The sequence below is a fragment of the Culicoides brevitarsis genome, chromosome 2 (genome assembly GCF_036172545.1).
Source record: "Culicoides brevitarsis isolate CSIRO-B50_1 chromosome 2, AGI_CSIRO_Cbre_v1, whole genome shotgun sequence".
NCBI lineage: Eukaryota > Metazoa > Arthropoda > Insecta > Diptera > Ceratopogonidae > Culicoides > Culicoides brevitarsis.
In genome coordinates, this window is record NC_087086.1 from 24,231,813 (window position 1) to 24,251,728 (window position 19,916).

General features: G+C 28.4%; 3 protein-coding genes across 4 annotated transcripts in view; 1 reads left to right on the forward strand and 2 right to left on the reverse strand.

Annotated features, from left to right (window-relative positions):
* LOC134832011 (3'-5' RNA helicase YTHDC2-like) overlaps positions 1–19,916 on the reverse strand; it is a 216,013-nt gene that overhangs the window by 35,963 nt on the left and 160,134 nt on the right. The window lies entirely within an intron of this gene.
* LOC134832306 (protein furry) overlaps positions 1–19,916 on the forward strand; it is a 54,952-nt gene that overhangs the window by 14,470 nt on the left and 20,566 nt on the right. The window lies entirely within an intron of this gene.
* LOC134832307 (galanin-like G-protein coupled receptor npr-9) lies at positions 13–18,225 on the reverse strand. The gene is made up of 7 exons (XM_063846292.1): positions 17,514–18,225; positions 11,931–12,073; positions 8,315–8,472; positions 6,827–6,957; positions 4,208–4,335; positions 3,966–4,045; positions 13–269 (listed from the first exon to the last, which is right to left on the reverse strand). The coding sequence occupies exons 1-7, from the start codon at positions 18,114–18,116 to the stop codon at positions 13–15; spliced, it is 1,500 nt and encodes a 499-aa protein (XP_063702362.1). The 5' UTR covers positions 18,117–18,225.

Below are 19,916 nucleotides of genomic sequence, written 5' to 3' on the forward strand. Positions count from 1 at the left end.
CCCGCCAAATATTTACGGCACTTCAGACATTTCGATCCACGGTGAGCACAGGGCACTCTCGTCGCTGTTACATGCGAGACTATTAAATTCCGTGAAATTATTGTTAGTTAAAACATTTAGATGACGATTAATGGAAATGCCATCGGCAGCATTTACTGTTGCAGCTGTCGTTGTAATCGAAGCATTTCTGACGGAGGCGGTCCTATTGTTGTTCCGATACGTGGAAAACGTACGACTAGGTCTTACGACTGGATTGTATTCAGTTACTACTGCAAAAAAAAATAGACGTTTGAGAAGAAATATAGAAAGAAATATGAGAAATTTAATTTCATTCAAAAGAAAAGATGATGTTTATTGCGTTGTCATCGTCTTGCGAGCGTCATTCAAGAGCGCTATGAAGTGAGAATAAAAAAGTGGAAATGTAAACATAAGATACGAATCACTTTTAATATTGATACTTGATCTACATTTTTCGAAATGCATTACTTCTAGCTTCATTTTTGAATTTTCGTTTGTCTGGTCATGAAATATAAAAGTTGTCGACCACGTGACTTTTAAATTTTTTAAATCAGTTGACTTAAAAATGTTCAAACCACGTGACCTGAAAAAGTTCAAACCTCGTAACCTAAGAAAATTTTCAAACCACGTGACCCAAGAAATTTTCAAACCACGATACCTGAGAGAAACTTTTATCTCACATGTTTTGAAAATTTTTTAAACCACGTGACTTAAAAAAATTCAAACCACGTGACTTGAAAAAAAATTAAACCTTGCGACTTAAAAATTTTTAAACCACGTGACCTGAGGAATTTTTAAACCACCATACCGTTGATCACATGCCATTTTATTCTTAAAAATGCGGTAAAAATGGGAGAAAAATGGACTTTCAACAAAATCAAAAAATATTTTTCGACAAGTTTATGAGATGTTCCCATACTTCAGTCCCACACAGGAATAAACTGTGCTGACTGCTGTTTTTTTAATAAGCCTACTTCCTCTTATTCTCGATGGCAATTGACTACAAAAATACACTCGCTGTCAGTAAGTTCTTTTTTTACAGTCAATTTAAAAGCTGAGACAAGCACTTAAAAAAATCGATGATTTTAAAATATTTTCTGCCATCTTTCTTTTTAGCTCGAATAATTTTCGTCAATTATGCTTTTTGTGTGCCATGCTTCATTTAACTTTGTGCCTTGGCAGCGATCCTGGCTTTCGTGAACTCAAGTGAGGGATCATCTCTCGGGGCAACTAGCGCAACATTTTAATTGATTCGTGGAACGTAGTTGTTGTTTCTCATATCAATCGACTCGAAAATGTCTCGTAAATGATTGCCAAGGTTTCGATTCAATCTTTCATAATAACAATTAATTGTATTAAATTATCATCATTCCCATTTATTGATACCTACTCTGTCTCTTGTCATTTTACTTTTCTTCGTCTTCTTCTGCTTCATGGAAAACCAATTTACATAATCACTGTCTGCAATCTTTCGTTTCAATTGCCCATCCTTTTTTTGCGCCTTACCACTCTTTACTTTCCGTTCGGTGAACGCAAAAGTATGTAAATAACTGTTCATCTCGCATTCGCGCCTATTTGAGTAGTATTTATATTGATGGATGATGATTGTTCAATTTTTCAAGTGATTTTACAATAACAAAAAAAAGAGTTTATTTGCCATATTTATTCGTTCGTTGCTTTGTGGCAGAATTGAATAAGGCTGAAGCAACAATCAAATATTTATCGTATTCCTTCGAGAAAAAAATAGAACTCAGTCTGTTAAATAAAAAAAAGTAAAAAAAATATAATAATAAATAAAATATTTTTAAATACGAATAGGTTTTAAATATTTATATTTTTAAATTAAAAATAAGCAAAAAAAAAATTAAAAATACTTTTGAGAAGTTTAAAATAATTTTTAAACTTTCACGAAAAAAGAAGAAAAAATATTTTAAAAATTAAATAAATTTTTAATTTAAATTAATTAGATAAAATAACTAAGTAAATTATTTTTCTTTAGATGAAAGAAACGTATGGAAAAATTATGATTTGTGCAGCAAAAAATTAAAAACTTTGGCAAAAATGATGATAAAAAATATAAATTTTATTAAATTCATTCCCTATTTTTTGTATCCTTATGGTAAAGGACACGATTTTTCTTTTGAACATCAAGAAAAACAGTCTATTTTTAACAGTGTATTAACATATGTTTTCATGCAACACATGCTAATTTTTCAAATCACTGCAATTTTTATATATTTTTCCTAGAAAAATTATGAAAAATTTCCAACGACAAACTATAATTCTCACTTAATATTTACTTTGCAATGTGAAATATTTTTCTTGATTACTGTTGCCTAACGCTCATTTTTATGTCTCATGCTTTAGAATTTTTTTCCTATTTATGAATTATGTCAGATTATCATAAATAAATATTTTTCTCATATGTTTCTCCTTGCGGTTGGTTTTATTCTTTTTTTTTTCGTCATTCGAATATGATGAACGATCGAACATTTTCTGTCTGCATGAAGCAAAAGCAAGTTGAAAAAAAAGAGTAATAGCTTTATTTAGTTTTGCTTAGAAGCAGCTTACACTACGAAAAAAAAAATGTAAATCTGACAGTTTCTATTTGGATTTATAACGTAAATGTATTTTTGCAAGGAGATGATGTGCTTATGTGCTTTTGTGTGCTTTTTAATGCTTTTCCCATGGAGTGCTTAGGTTGCGAGTGATTGAAGTATCATCTGTGTCACTTGGCAAATATGGCGGCGTGTAAAATGTTTTGTCTCTAACTTTATGAGTTTTTTTTTGAACATTTATTTAATTCAAGATGACACTTGTTGAAGATGATTCCTCAGAACTGACGAAGGTTAACGTTCGCGTTGCGGTAAACGAGTTAGAATGCTTGTCTGAGAAATCTGTCTGGACTAGCTAATGATTCAAAGAACAAAACAGAAAAATGTTTGTCTCTTGTTCAATTTTACCTCTTACGAATTTCATTTAAATAAGCATTGCTGTCACGTCAAGTTGAAATTTTTTCTCATGTGACAAAAGAATTTTTTCATATTTCCACAATTGAATTTTTTTTTAGAGTAAAACACTTCAAAACAGATTTTTTAGACATTTATTACAATACAAGCAAGATATTTTTTTTTTGACTACAAATACAATAAAATGTTTTTTTTTCTGAAAAATGTACAACGGAAATATTATGATGAAAATATTCAAAACACCGTGGTCAAAATGGATTAACTTTCCCTTTTTTAATAAATATTTTATTTCATATTTTTCCTAGTAACGAGATAAACTCTTGACATTAAAAAACGAGATAAATTCTTGACATTAAGAGAATTAAAAAACTTTTGGTATTTAACCTTTTCAATTTTTGAAATATAAAATATTTGAGTAAAATTTTCCAACCTATTTTCTATTAAAAATTCAACAAAAAATTATATTTATTGTTAATTTTAGTATTTACAGTAGAAAAAAAAATTTAAAATTATCTAAAATGTGAAAATATTTTTTTTTAAATAAATGAAAAATGCAGAAAAACTCTAGAAAAATTAAATTAAATAATGTAATAATTAAATTTTGAAAAAAAAAAATAACTTTTGTAAAATTTTTATGAAAATATAAAGAAATTCAGTTGAAAAAAATGAAAAAAAAAATATAATTTATTTTTTTTAAATTTCGGTTCAAATAATATTTACATAAAAATTTTATTTAAAATGATATTGTATTACAAATTTCTTAAAAAATTTTGATTTTCAAAAATTATGTCCGATTTTAGATTACAAACACTTAAATTTTATTCATTTGAATTTTGACTGCCCAAAACTCCCATTTTTACAATATTTATTACTCTGATTGTTTTAAATATATTTTTTTTTTCAATTCCATTAATTTTTATTTTATAACTTGAGATCAACGACAACGCAATATTTTTCCTGTGTTTCAATTATAAATACCTGTCACTTGTGTTCGATCGCAATCTGCCTGTTGCTGACGCTTTTGTATCCGTTTGCTAAACATACTTATCACAGCTTTTCTGCACGTGCCAGCCCAAGCGAAGAAGATTTAGATAAAGACAAAATGAAAATAAGAAAACAAAAATATTAATAAATATACAAAAAGCCAAAAGGAAGGATTAATGAAAAGGGCGGGATTGACTCGCTATTCAAAAAAAAAATAATATTTTTCATCATCTTACCTGAAATTTTGTCCGCTCATGCAATACAGCACAAAATTAATTCCGAAATTTGTGATGAAAAACAACCAACAATAGTATTGTAGAATTATGGTGATTTTGGACGCTGATTGTGTCTCCGATGGTTCGGTCTGAAATAATGAAAAAACATGTTATTTTTTTTTCGTTCATAAAGTTCATCGATTTTTTTTTTGTTCGGCCAAATAACTTTTATCTAGATGAAAATTTGCTTGTTGCTATGTAAGACAACAACAAACCATCACCATCCTCGGTTATGATCTCTCGGCATCATCATTAAATTTCAATAAATTATTCACGTTGCGTACGCACTTGACAGGTACTCTTTTCACCTTTTGTGCTGTTGATACCCTTTCTCTTTGGCACATTCTCTCTTATTTGCGTTGTTGTTTCAATCACGTCACGAAAATATTTGTCTTTTGAGTTATGTTGGCATATGACGTGAGTGGGTAAATATGTGAAAAAGGTTCGCTCAAAAGATGATCATATTTCATTTGAGTCATTTTCTTTGGCAAATACCTCGAAAATCGGACTTGATGTGAGTGAATATTTGACTAATATGAAGTAGATCCATAATAAAAGTAGAGGCATGCTGGTTGGTGATGATAACAGATAAAAGATAATAAGGAGCTCACATATTTTCTTGCAAAAAAAAAATACATCTTTGAGGAAAACTATTTGCGAAACGTAATAAAACATGTTTTGCTTTTGATATTGAATTCACTCAATGAATTTGATATTGAATATTGAAATAACTTAAAATAAACAAATTTAAATAAACATAAAATTATATCTCAAAGTACATAAACATTGAAATAACACTTCAAGAAGCTTCTTGTAATTTTTTGTAAAATGTCTGAATAAGCTACAAAAAGGTTAAAAGTAGATGTAAGAACAATTTTGTGAATAATTTAAAAATAATCTTTAAAAAAAATTTTTTTTTTTGAAAAAAATAGTGTTAAAAAATAAATTTAGAACAACAAAAACTAATTAAAATTATTTAATACAAAAGATAAAAAATTACTACAAAAAAATTTTTTTTTGGCCGGTAGATCGAGGTATACGGGTCCACGAGTAACTTTTCAATATAAAAAAATAAAATTAAATTACCTAATTGCAATATATAATTGATTTTTAGTAATACATTTATTAAGCCGTGATATAAATATTGATACAATTGCAAATTTGTATAATTTATTATTCAATTATTTACATTAAAACGAAACTCTTTGTTTAGTAAAATATTTATCGATTTAATGAATTGCAATTAAAATCATAATCACGATGGAAAAATTAATTTATTTTAAATATATGAAATTTAATTATGAACCGTCAACTCTTTCAATAGAAACATAATTTTCGCAAAATTAAAAAAAAATAATAATAATTTGTCTAAAATGCAATTTGACTTTTCATTGTCAAAAGCCTATCAAAAATTCCATCATAATATTCCCAGAAAATAACCAAATTATCAAAAATTGTAATCCGATAGTTTTAAATTTCACCGAACAGGTATTATTTTATGATAACAATCAAGTAATGTATCGATTGGCATTCCAAAAAACCGCAAATATCCATAGTTTAACAAAAATCTTCTTAGAAATTCATTCAGTTATGTCAAAAATAGTTTTATAAATTGAAGGTTTCTCATAGATGTATACGATGTATAGAAAATATATATTTTTAGCAAACAAACCTTTAGAATTTCATGATGTACTGAAATAAACAAAGAAAATTTCCCATCTATCCATGTATTATTTCACAATGAATAATATCCCAGATTCGATTTCGTGCCATGAAACGTATTTCAATATTTGTTCGTTAAATAACATACTGAAATATCTTTACACACAAAATGAAAATCCTTCAGACCTAGTAGAGTTAAAAGTCAATAGAAGACAAAAAGACAACAGAAAAGCACTTTTAGTGAGATTTTTGTCATTAAAGTAAGTGACGTCAATAAGAAAAAATACATTTAAAAATATTTTTTAATTGAATTTCACTAGGAGCCAAAAATATAGTTCAGGAAATATTTTTGATTGGACTTTATTAACGAAATATTTTTGCTTTGCTTGGCTTTAATATTTTCGAAAGAAAAAGTTAAAAAAAAACTTTTTTAAGTCACTAAAATAATTTTTTGGATTAAATTTGAAAATAATATGTAAATAATAAACATTTAACGACCAAAAACTTTAGAAAATAAAAAAAAATTGTTTTGTTTTGTTCATATAAATTTTCCCCATATAATATCCGATAGTTTTCCATTTTGTGTGTATTTAACAATGCAAGATGATTGATATTGCCTCGTTTGCTGATTGACGGTGAATTACATGTAAAATTATTTCACATATTTTGGACACTCAATCAATTTCGAACAAAGCAAATTAAATCTCCAATAAACGTCAAATGAACGGATACCCGATACGCAAAAGTATCGAAATATCGAGTAACGTGCCACATTACAAATGCTCAGTAATCTCATTTAAAATAAATCATCGCCATACACCAACAAATACAGTTAATGGCTTAATTTGTATTCAATCAGACCAAATAAATCAAAAACAAGAGAGAAAAAAAGTAATGAAAAAAGTATGTTATACTTACTTCAATGTACGCCATCACTCGCACCAAGTAGCTTGGCAGGTTGAGTAGAACAAATACCGATGAGACGAGCAACAGCATCTTTGTGACTTTCATTTGGGACGACGTAGCGCTGTTCGAACGATGACTTCGACCTAAAAAAACATTAAGAGAACACCGTAATTCAGTGCAATTGCCAGTAAATTTTTCATGACAAGTAATTTAAATTTATGTTCCCACGAGAAATTTATCGAGGCAGGAACTGATTAGACTGTGATTAACTCTATCTGTGTTATTTGCCAAAAGCTGATTTCGTCAATTTTGCGTTTGTAGGTGAGAGATTTTCAGGTATTACAAAAAGTTGTCAGACAAATAAATTACGACAAATTATCAAATTTTTCCCTCTCACACACACACAAAAAAAGCTTTTAAAATTGATGTCAGACGTAATTAAGGCAAAACTTTCAAGACTTTCGCTATGATTCAACTTAAGAAAGAAAAAAAATCCTTTTTAAAAAGTCCACTGGGGTAAAAAATGAGTCAAGCCTTTTTAAAATAAAAAAAAAGAAAAAGTACAGCAGTAGCGAAAAAAATGTTGTCTACATACTTTGCGCTTTCTTTTTTACGTATCACCGTATCACGGAATGCCAAAGATAATTTATCATCCGAACAAGTCGTTTTCGAATTTAACTCGGCTTTTAGCTGAGAGAAATGAAAAAACGAACATACTGTTAAAAAGTATAATTTGATCAAAAAACTCTCACGAGACTATTACGAAAAGTGATAAATAATCGTCTTTGAGTTATTTTTTGTTTCGCCTAGCAACCTTTTTTTTGCTAGGCCAAAAAAAGAAAAGTTTGTCCCATTCATTCTTGACCTCTAGCTATGCGGGATTTCCTTGGCTCATTTCAATTCAAACGAAAAAAGCGGGAAATGTGAAATAAAAACGAAAAGAATGAAAATTCTTTCAGTTTTTTAAATTGTTTTGATTTTGTTTAATAATTTTAACAAAAAAGTTAAATATTTATAATAATTAAATTTAAATTAATTTAATCAGTTAATTTAATTTTTTGAATATTTATTTTAATTTTTTTAAATTAAATAAATAAATTAATTTTTTCCATTTTTTTTTTCAAATTATGTATCAAAAAAAAATAAAATAAAATAAAATAAATAAATAAAATAAATTAAAAAAAAATAAAATATATTTAAAAAAAATATTTAGGTAATTTATTTTTTTTTTAATTTTTTTTATTTTTTTTTAAATTCATTTTTTATAAATTTACAAAATATTTGAAAAATTTAAAAAAAAATTCCATTTATTTTTTTTTTCACATTTCCCGCACCTTCCCGGAGAGAAATGGAAATAAAGCATAAAAAGGACAATATTATTATCTCTCATTTTTCCATCCATTGTCATCTGTGGCACAAATCGTTCACCAAACTTTTTTTTTCATGGTTCTTTAAATTCCACGTAGATTTATGTTTTTGAAATATGAATGTATAACTCACCATTCTTCGCCGCAGATGATGTGCTCGTTGTTGTTGTAACGCTTTTCCTCTTTGTTGTCATTCGGATGCTATTTTGTCCATTTGGATGGATACATCGTTGCTGGATGACAGTTGTTTTTGCGGCTCCTCCGGATGAATCTTTTAAATTGGATTTCCTGCTGCAAAGTCAGATTCGTTTTCCGCACCGATAAAAAAAGGGTTCACAATAACGTATTAATATTAATGAAGCGTGTCATTTGTAGCTTGTCAATGTCAACAACAATTCTAAGTTAAGCGTATCACACAAAGACATGGGAGGTCTGAACATGTCACCAACATTTCTAGTGGGTACTTGAATTTTTTTTTTTAGTTTTACTTCTGAATGAAAATAAAAATAGAAATTCGGTTAATTGACTGAAAAATATGACAAGTTGATGAAATCTCATGGGAAATTTTGTCCTCCCAAAATTTTTACCCTCAATAAAATAGAAAAAAAAAATAAAATAAATCATCTTTTAACCGCTATTTAATGATGATTTAGACAAAAATAAGAAGTTTTAGAGAAAAAACTACAACAAGTGAACTTTTAGCGAAATGGCAAAAACGATTTTTGAAATTATTCAATTCCTGAAGAGTTCAAGATGTCGAAAAACCTTAAAAACCGTTTTTTGCTGTTTCGCTTCAATGAATTCGACTTTTTCTCCAAAACTACTAATTTTTGGCTAAATAATCATAAATTAGTGGCGATGATTTAATTTTTTCTGTTTTTATTTTTTTATTAATAATTTTTTTTTATTTCTGAAGATCCGCTCCATCAGTATGTCCAACCCTGATAAGTCGCTGACAAGCACGTCGATAAAAAAAATTTCCCTAAATAATAGATGCGGATCAACATTTCATTTGGCAGAAACATCTGTCGGTCGGTTGTCTCGTCGCATACTTATGGTGATGAAATTTTCGATGTTATTTTATTTACTTCGATACTTTTTATGAGATTTTATGTGACCGACGACTATCAAAAAGTTATTATTTGTCTAGTGTTTTTTTTTTCTTGTTTCTCTCGCATTTTATTAGATTATCGTTTTTTGCTTCTTTGTTTATCTTTTGCTGATTTGCTCGGACCCAGATCCCCACAAAACGTCCTGTCGACCGAAGCAACTTTGTTTACTTTAACAAGTTTTTGACAGTTTTGACAAATTCAATTAGGTTTTTTTTCATAATAATCTTAGTTCATTTTTGTGGCAAACGATGGATGTGATCATTGACTTTCGTTTGTCGGCTTTTTTGCGTATCCGATGCATATTTTATGTCGTTCATTTTTTTTTTGTTCTGTCTTTGATTATATTGAGTTATGATTCATTTGGGATGATTTTGTGTCCTTTTCGGTTCAAAATACGCAAAACAAAGTCGTGTATCGCTCCAGACATAATGCTTTATTGGACCTTTTGTCCTGTTTGCTGTTAAAAGCAAGTAAATATGGGCAACATCTGCTTTTAAAAACTTCGTGTCCTTCCAACTTTACAGACGCAACAACATATTAAGTGCCGGGAGAAAAGTGCCGGGCGTCTCCATTTCTGCCACAGCATTGGAGATAAGCGAAATTTGTGCTTAAAGAGGCATTAACGGCAATTTTCTAGCCCTACAGACAACGGAATGGTAAAAAAAAAGATGAAAAAAGGATATCTCTTGAATCATTATATCCTAACTAGATTTACACTTGCTCACACAATACACGTCTACCTCGTAAATTTCCTCTCGATATGGAATTGAGACAGGAATTTGCCAAATCTGCTTGTTGTCTTTTCACTTTTTTCTCCGGTTATTTTTTTATATTTTTATTTTTTTGCATGTTTTATCGAGATATACACGCACACTTATGATTCGCAGTTTCTTTTTATTATTATTGCTCGAGAAAGAAGATGCGAGAGACAAACGAATGATTCTCATGCGGATGCTGATTTCCTAATTAGATTATTATGCCGAGATAAGCCCGCGCGTAATAAGATCCCACTGCGATGAATTGAATTTGCATGTTTTTTGCTTTCTTTTAAGTCGATTCCGTTGTCTTGAAGAGTGTATTTTTTTTTTGTTGTTTGCCACGAGTCAGCATTCACATAATGAACATCCAGTCAGTGCACACAGACAACACAACAAACAAAACACAAAATTTAATAATAATGACTTGTTTGTGTTCACATTACTCCATCGGCAGCCAGATGTTTGCGCGACGTCGGCGGCGATATTTTTATTTTGTTGTTTAAAGTCGAACGTGGCAGCGTCAAAAATTGAAAGCAAAAAGGGAACGAGTCGCATTTAATCATAGCGAGTGTTGTAAAATGGCAGCGGAGCTCACACAGCAGGCGATTCGAAATCCTTGCTTTTATGCTCGGTATTCAATGAACGTTGTCGAATATATTTGTGTTGATTCATTCTTTTCCCATTTTTTTTTTTTTTGCCTTCATTATGGAACGGTGCTGAAGGTGCTCTTGTATTCATTTAGTTAGACAAAAAACGAAAGCTAAGCAGTTTCATCTCCTCTTTTTTAATATTTTAAGTGATATTGAAAAAGTTTTCACCTTTTTTTTGTTAGTTTTTGTAGACATGATATACATGTCCTTGTCCTCTTCGACGTTGGTTCTTTTCTTGTTCTTTTTCGATTTGTTACAGGAAAATGTTTGCATGTGAAGGACAAAATTATCTTATCTGTTAATGACAATTTATTCGAATTTTATGCTATCTAGTTCAGCGCATTTCGAGAAAAAGGGGCTCTTTTGTCTCTTATTTTATTTTTTCTCTTTTGAAAAAATTTTTTTTAAAGAAAAAAATGAATATTTTTTAAAAATTGTGCCAAAAAATTAAATTAAAATTCAAAAATTGAAAAAAATAATTTTAATTTATTTTTTTTAAATTTAAAAATTATTTGATTAATTTTTGAAAATTAAAAAAAAAATATATTTTTTAAAATTGAATTAAATTAAGTTTTTAAACTAATTTTAATTTCTAATTTTTTTGTGGCAGAATTAATTTAAATAAAATTAATTAATTCTTCTCTAAAAATATTTTTTGCAAAATTTCTGAACGAAATTTGTAAAATATTTTTTTATAAAAAAAAATTTTTTGAATTTTTCTCTTGAAATTTTAATTACCAAAACTCAATCTGAATAAATTTTTAGCTCATAAAAAATTATAAACTTAAAATTAATTTAAAACATTTTAAATTAAAGTTTAAAATAAAAACTAACAATCGAAATTTGAAAAAATAAAAAGTTTCCTCTAAATTAAGTCATCCAATATTAGAAAAAAATAAATATTTTATTAAAAATTCAATGAAGATGTTCATGCCCACACCATTCTTTAATAAGATTTTTATCTTTTTAGTAGTTACAGGGTGAGAAATTGTTTGAACAGGCAACATTATTGAAATCATGATTAGGGATTATCACCATGGTCCCCCGTAAAAGACCTTTTTCCATCGTTTTACTTAACTTTTATGTCGCCATGTCTTTTGTGTCAATACAATGGGGCACATAATCGTCAAGGTCCGTTTATTGTTGTCGTGTTGACAAACTTTCTGATTAAAACGCTGCGAAATAATAGCCTGCAGCATTGCAAAACTCATCACAATGGTGCTACTTACTTGCGATGCAACGTCATACTTCGTCGTACACCGGCAACTTTCCACACCGTGTATCCCGTGATGGAGTTCAGCACAACGATGCCCGTGAAGGGTATCACGAAAACCAGCACCGTGTCAATGTAGTTGAAAACTTTCATCGGATGCTAAAAGAGAGAGAGAGAGAGAGAGAAAACGTTTTGTAAACACGAAATTGAACGGAAGGAACAGAGGAAAAGAAAGTCTTTGATTAAATAACTGCCAAAAATAATAAAAAAATTTTTTTTTGCCGGAGACAAAGACGAAAAAACATACGAAGGGCGTTTTAGTCATTCGAATAAAATGAAATAAAATCAGAATGTAAATCTAATTTGGATTCCTCTTTGATAATAATAATGTACTGTGAAATGTTTTTTTTTTTCTGCGAGCATGTAAGAATTTCAAGGCCCATAAAAAGACATAATTTTAACATTATTTCGAATGGCACGAGCAAGCAATTTAATGCTAGATCAAATTTTAATATTAAAACGTCGAGTCACTCATGTTGGTGCGTTTCAAATTAAAAGAAAAAAAAACGTCTGATTTCGCCCTTTACTACAACAACAACAACAAAAATTATTATAATTTTCCGCGTAATCCGTAGCCAATTGTGCTTAGTAACACCACATAAACATAAAATCAAAACGCGTGTTAAGTGGCAATTACAATTACAGACACGTCCGGACATGCCGACAAAAACAAACAGAGACACCTCGAAAAATAAATACGGCAGAAATTGTGCGCTCGTCATGTAAAATTATGTTATCGCTGTTCGGGGAGCTCAAGTGCGATGAAGAAAGACAAAAGAAAATTATTTTCAATTTGTCGTCATGCGTTTTGAATTACCAACTGTACTTGTCATTTTTTTTTGTCTTTAACATCTGATCCTTCGCCAGAGAGAGAAAGAGACTATTATCAATGTCTCCACACTTATCCGTAATAGCATTTGAAGTGTCTAAACATTTGAGGTAATCCGCAAAATTAAATCGGGAAACCACGTTACAGTTTGTGGGATGATACAACAAGTGGCATTATGCGAAAACAGCATGTGGCAAAAGTGCTTGCGATGTAATTTGATCATTATCGCGTGTTGTGTGTGTTGCTGGAATTCTGATTTGAATGGAATTGCTCGCGCGAAAATGATCCTACTTTAGACTAATATCGTTTATTTCTTTTTTTTTCGTTTCAGGTAAGCTTCTTGTCTTTGCTTCTAATGTCCAGCACCTTTTGTTTGTAAGTACGCCGCTATAACCTCTCTATTTATTCAATATAAAAAGGATAATTTAAAGACATTAAGCCATTATGACCACCATAAAAGTGTAGAAATAAACGAACGTTTACGCGATACAATGAAATTTGCGGTTTAAGGACTTTTCAAAAAAAAAAAACTCAATGATGCTCGGGGTGTATTGTTATAAATAAATTTTTAAATATTTTTTTAAATTTTAAAAATTTAGTTCAAATTATTTTTCTCTCAAAATTAAACACAAAAAATTTTAAATTAAATAAATTTTTTGAGTTAATTTTTTTTTTCAAAAAGATTTTATTATTCTACATTTCTTGATTTAACATTTTTGGTAAAAGCGAGACTTTAAGAATCTCGTTCCTGGGATATTTTTATCAGAAAAAATAGGAAAGTTGTAAAATTTTAATTTTTAATAATTTAAAATTGTAAAAAAATATTTTTTTTATTTTAATTTTTATTAAATTTTTTGAACGGAAAATTAGATTTTTTCTTTTTAAAAAAGTAACAAAATTTAAGTAAAAAAAATCAGAATATTTTTTTTAAATTTAAAAAAAATATAAATTATTAAGAAAAATTTTATAATTAATTTCGAATATCTTAATTTAAAAATTTTCTTTGAAAAAATAAGTTAAATATGCGAAAAATAAAAAAAAAAAGTTGATTTACTTTTTTTCATTGCCCTGATCAGTGTTTGTATTTTAAAATCATTTGAGACGAAATAATTTTTTGAGTTTCTTTAGAGAAAAATATCTTTTAATTTTGTTTTGAAACGAAACATTTATTTTACACAATTGAAACCTGATCATTAAACAGAGGAAGCAAAGCACCAAAAAAAAAACCTGACAATATTTTGTAATCCGATTAGAGACTTGCGTGTTCGGTCTTTTAAGACAGATTACTTATCAGTTCAAACTTTTCTTTTGTTCGATAATTTGTCTAGCAGATAAAAAGGAAATTTTCGGTGTAGACGACAAAGTTATAAGGAAAAGCAATTTAGAGTTTTTGGTAATTTCCTTTCATGAAAACCCAATAGCTATTTATCTATTTAATGGATATTTCCACATTTGTCATATTTTTATTGATTTTTAAAAAATAATAATAAAAAAGAAATATTTCATGCATGTTTTCTAATGGAAAGTTTACGACTAAAGTTTAATGTTTTCTTTTAATAAAGAAACGGAAATATTGTACAATTGCAAAGACAGCATTTTATTGATTCCCTCGAGCAAAATGCTGACTTATTTATCTATTGAATTGAAATTTGTAGCAGTTTATTACGTAACATCCTTCTATCAATCTATTAAATCAATATCAATATTGTTGACAAAAGCATAAGAAGTTGTTTGATTTAGAAGTGTGTTGAATGTCATGCCAATATGTCTTTTGAGCACTACACCGGAAGTGTAAAAATGAAGAAATTTCTTTGAAATGGTGATGACTGACGACATCATTTTCTAAGAAATTTTACAATTTTGCATAAGACTTGTCAAAGGCGCAAGGAAGTACATGTTTGCTTCTTGATTTTAAAGGAAAGTCGAACACTTGGAGCATTTTACAGAAATTGTTGATGCATAGATAATATTTATTAAACATTATTAATCACATAAAAAAAAGTTTTTATTTAAATGCTACTTATGAAACTCAGAAAATAAAAATAAAAAAAATTAGTTTTAATTTTTTCGTCTTTTTTCATTTAAAATGAATTAATTCATACATCTTAAATATTTTTGGTTTTAATATTAATTTTTATAATATTTAATATTTAAAAAAAATAACAAAATAATAATGAAAAACTAAATTACCTAAAATTTGTGAAAAATTTTTGGAAAAGAAAATTAATGTTATAATTTAGATTTCTATTCATTTTAAAAATTAAAAAAAAACAATAAATTTATAAAAACCTTAAAAAATGGTTAAAATACATTTTATATTTCTTTATTATTTTTCGTTTTTTATTTTTTGTTTTTTTATATTTCTTAAAAACAAAAATCCTTTTCAAATAAAGCAAGGAAGAAAGATTAAAAATAAACAAAAATAAATGAAATAATACAAAAAAAAATAAACATAGAAAATAATTTTGTTATCATTAAAAATATTAATTTCGACGTAATTCTTATAAATTTGTAAACATCCCTTGGTATTTAGTATTCGCGTTAATGTAACTAATGACTCCCTTTGTAACTTTGAGCATTTTCATTTCTGATATTATTTTAATGAATGCTTTGAAATAATGCAACCGTCACACAAAACATTGCTTTATGAATATTCCGTCAGCAACAATAAGCTGCTACAACGAGCGAGTCTTTTTACAAAGAAAACATAATAATTTTCCATAAAAACGTATATTTTTTTCATCCAATTATTTATTATTTTAAAAACACTCCCATTATCATGTTAAAAAGGATGCAACTTGTTCTTCAAAAGTGTTCATAATAATTTTTCATGTCTATTTATACATTCTGGTGTTGGATGTTGTTGTCATTATTATTCAATTTGAATAAAACAAACATTGCCAACAAACAACTAATGAACATTATCCAGACACTTTCTGTTTTTGTCAGGTCTGAATGACGCGTATTTTAAACTTTTGTACCTGTCTGCCAGGCAATTCACTCAATGGCTGTTGAGCCACATTTAATTTATAATTTTTTTTTAGCAGGCCTCCGCTTGGGAACGACGAAAAAAGGCAATTTAACCGAACTCTCGGAAGTGTCATCATCAGTCAAACGTCTGACAGTTTGACACTATCGAATTATGCACGATCAATTTAATGAATTTTTTTTTGTCGTGCCATACGACATTTAATGGATCGGAAGTTAACTAAGAACGATGACGACGAAGGTCTTCGCTACGCCCAAGTAATTGGCAGGACAAAAGTTATCAAATAACGATCATTAATATCGCTATTATCGTGCGTACGTGACCTAGACCCTTTCGTTGCTACACTTCATCGAAATATGTACATTCTCAATCATGGAGAAAAATCAAAAAAAAGGAAAAATTCGGCAAAAAATGTGCATTTTTATAAAGAAAATAAGAAAAAGGTGGAAGGTTTGGATACACGACAGATTTTGTCTGGAATGTTAAATTTGGTATTCCACTCATCCTTGCCTTCCGTTTTTACTTCGTTGCGTCCGACACACACAAACTAAATGAGCACAATCTTTGAATGTTAATTAAAGTTAGCTTACTGTGCCGTCATCGTCGTCGTCGTCGTTCTTCGAGTAAATTCATCAGTAAAGGCTTTCCTTATGCTGCTAGTATCATATGTCTCACGAAAATCACTCAATATAATAAACGTTAATGAGCGCAAGAAGAGTGTGTGCCTTAACGAAGATGAAATTCAAACTTGAAGATAGCACTTACTGAAATGTGAGTTTTAAACTCTTTGTGTGCTTTTAAAATTTTTAATTAAAGCGTATCCCGAACTTTTATTACAGCGATTTTTAATTTAGTCCTACCGCGTAATTGACATTCAAAAAATCACTTTAAAAAAAAGTTATATAGGCAAGCAAACTTTTAAAAAATAATTTATATATTTTTTAAAAATTTTCTGCATTTTTTATTTTATTTTTTTATTTTTTATAATTTATCAATTTTAACAAATTTAAAATATTTTCAATTCAAATTTAAATTTTTACTAAAAATTAAATTAATATTTTTTAAAGAAAATAAAATAAAAAATAGCCATTAAAATAATTTTTTTCTAAATTTTACAAAATTGTTGAAAAAAATTCAAAGTATATTCTTTATTTATGGGAAAATTTACTTGAAAACCAAAAAAAATTGATAAGATGAAACAAAATATTTTTTTTTACCAAATTTTGATATTTTTTTTAAAGAGCGGGTTTACAATTTTAACTTTTTATGCTATTTTAGAATAATTAGATAAATTTTTTTCAAGTTAATAATTTTACTTAAATATTTAATTAAAATTTTATTTAAATTATTAAATATTTTAATTAAAATCAAATTTTCACCAAAATATATTTAGCTTTCCTTGTTAATATTTTCATGTCAAAAATAGTATGAAACATTATTTAAAATAGGACTTGTTTTTTTTAGTTAACTGAAAATTACTCATTACCTACTTTATTACGTCTATCTAACAGTTTTCTCGCTTTAGGGTTGTTGAAAATTAAACAAATAATAAAATCAACCCCTTAAATAAAGTAATTCCAAGTAATTTTATCACATGATAAATAAATTATAATGAGTCAAATGTTAAAATAATATTCAAGGTCCAGTAGAACGCCCATCATATATCATATTTCGTCTGTGATTTTCGAAGCCCAAATAAAATATTTTTAAAACATACTTACCCTGTAATCTTCGCCAATGTCACACAATGTCATGTTACTTTCGGCATGATAAACGGGTTGCACGAAAAACAGCAACGGTGCACAGAAAAAGAGCGCCAGCACCGTCAGGCCACACAACACAATCACGGCACGACGCACGGTGCACATGCTCTGCCGCTTTAGCGGATACAAAACGGCGATAAATCGCTCGACAGTGAACGCCACGACATACCACACCGACAAAAAGCTACAAACGCCTTGCAAATAGAAGAACAATTGACACGTTACATTGTGATGTATGATGTGGATTTCGGCAAAATTTAGCCACGATATGAACGCCAGCACGAGAAAACACGAGTCGCTCATGCCGAGGGCAGCCAAATAATAACTTGATGATAATTTACGGAGCTTGGTCCGGAAGAACACCAGCACCGAGAGAATGTTGCCGATAATTCCCACAAAGACAATCACCGGCGTGTAGTAGAACACGAGAATATCGCCAATGTTTTCGGCATAATTTAAAATTGTGTTATTTGTGTCGAGTGTGTCATCGGTGAAATTTATGCTGCTACTGCCACTGCTGCTGCTGCTGCTACTGTTGAGTTGCATAAACTCGTCACTCATTGATGAAGTCTCATGAATTTGATAAATTGAACTATCTTGTGTACTGCCGCCAGCGTGATTCCATTTATTAAAGTCACTTTGATTAATTTGCGTATACTGTGTGTTAAGATTGCTCATGTCGCCACCAACAAAGTCCATGGTGCCGTTGTTGTCGTGCGTGAAAATTGATAGGGCATCATTCAACATTAAATTTATCATTTTGAAACTATTTTGTTTATTCCTCTCTCTTGCGACACAGGCACATTTTTCGAATCATCTATCTAAAATGGTTTCTGTAAAATATTATTTTCATTAGGATCATTACCGAAAATATTCGTCAAAACTTTTACACACAATAAGATATTCGAGCGAAGTTTTTCTCTAGTTAGATTTTAGTGGAAAATATTTTGTCTGTCGAAATAATTTAAAAGATTTAAAAACTATTTAATGCACATTTTTTGGCTTTATTTAAGATTTTATTTGAATGGAGCTTAGATTTATTTCTTTTTAACGTTGAGCTGTACCAAAAATCGATATTTTTACTGCATTTCGAGGAAAAACAATTTCATTTAGTTTTCTTTACAAAGTTTAAGTTTGCTTTTTTGTTACAAGTTTTCTTCACAAAACGATTCTCCATTTTCTTATTTTTTCGTTAAAAAAGTAAATTTTCACCTTTATGACCTTTTACATTTTTTACAAAGTGAATTTTGAAGTTTTCTGTTAAAAAAGTAAATTTTTGAAATTTCTCAAAAAACTGAAAAACTCAAGTTTCAAATCTTCTCTTTGAAAATAAATTTTAAATTTTTTCTTAGAAAAACAAAAATTTTCATTTTTTTCTCTTTGAGGAAGTTATATTTTAAAATTTCTCAAAGAAAGTATTTTTTTATTTTATTTTTCGTTTTTTTTTATTTAATTATTTTTTTTTATTTATTGATTTTTTTTTTTGAAAAAGTGATATTTTAATTTTTCTCAGCTCAAAAAAAGTAATTTTTTCTGATAAATTTTTTTATTTATTTATAAAGTGAATTTGTAAACATTCCTTTAGAGAGTAAACTTATAATTTTTTTAGAAAAAAAAATTTTTTCCTTTCATTAATTAAAACAGTTTAAAATTAAAATCTTGCCCTGACAACATTGTGGAGTAAATTAAAAAATTGTAAAAAAAAATATCGTAACAAAAATTGTACAAATGATGAAAAATACGACAAAAATAAATAAATTCTAGTGAATACTGCTGTTTCCGCTCATCATATTTTATAAATTTCAATCCAAGAAAAAAAAATATGAAAAAGACAAATTTCAAACAAAAACTCGGATGTTTTGCAAAATTTTAAACGTTTTGTATTACACGCATGCTGTCTCAATTTTCGAAGCTTTTGATCCGAAAAGCAAAAACGAAAAACTTTTGACATGTTTTTCTTTGTGTTATTAATATCTATTGCAATAATCCCTCATCCACATGATATAAAAGACGAAAAACACACAAAAATACCAGAACAAACGAGATTTCGTAAAAAGAAAAACAGCAAAGTCGAACAAAAGGACTTATTTTATAGTTTTATTGCCGACATGTTGTAGTTAACTTTTATTTAAGTTGTGTGAAATTTTTCGTCTTCATCCGTAAACCAGACACTTCCGGTGTCATTTTATTTATTTGCTAAATGATGTTGTTTATTTTTTCTCTTTCATACATCAAAAAACACAGGAAAAGTCAAAGAAGAAAATGTTGTTTTTATTAAGTTTTGCTGTTGTTTTTATTTACGAGAATGTGTCACACAAGAGCAAACTTTTTTATTTCTTGGAATTTTGCTAGGTGCTTCCA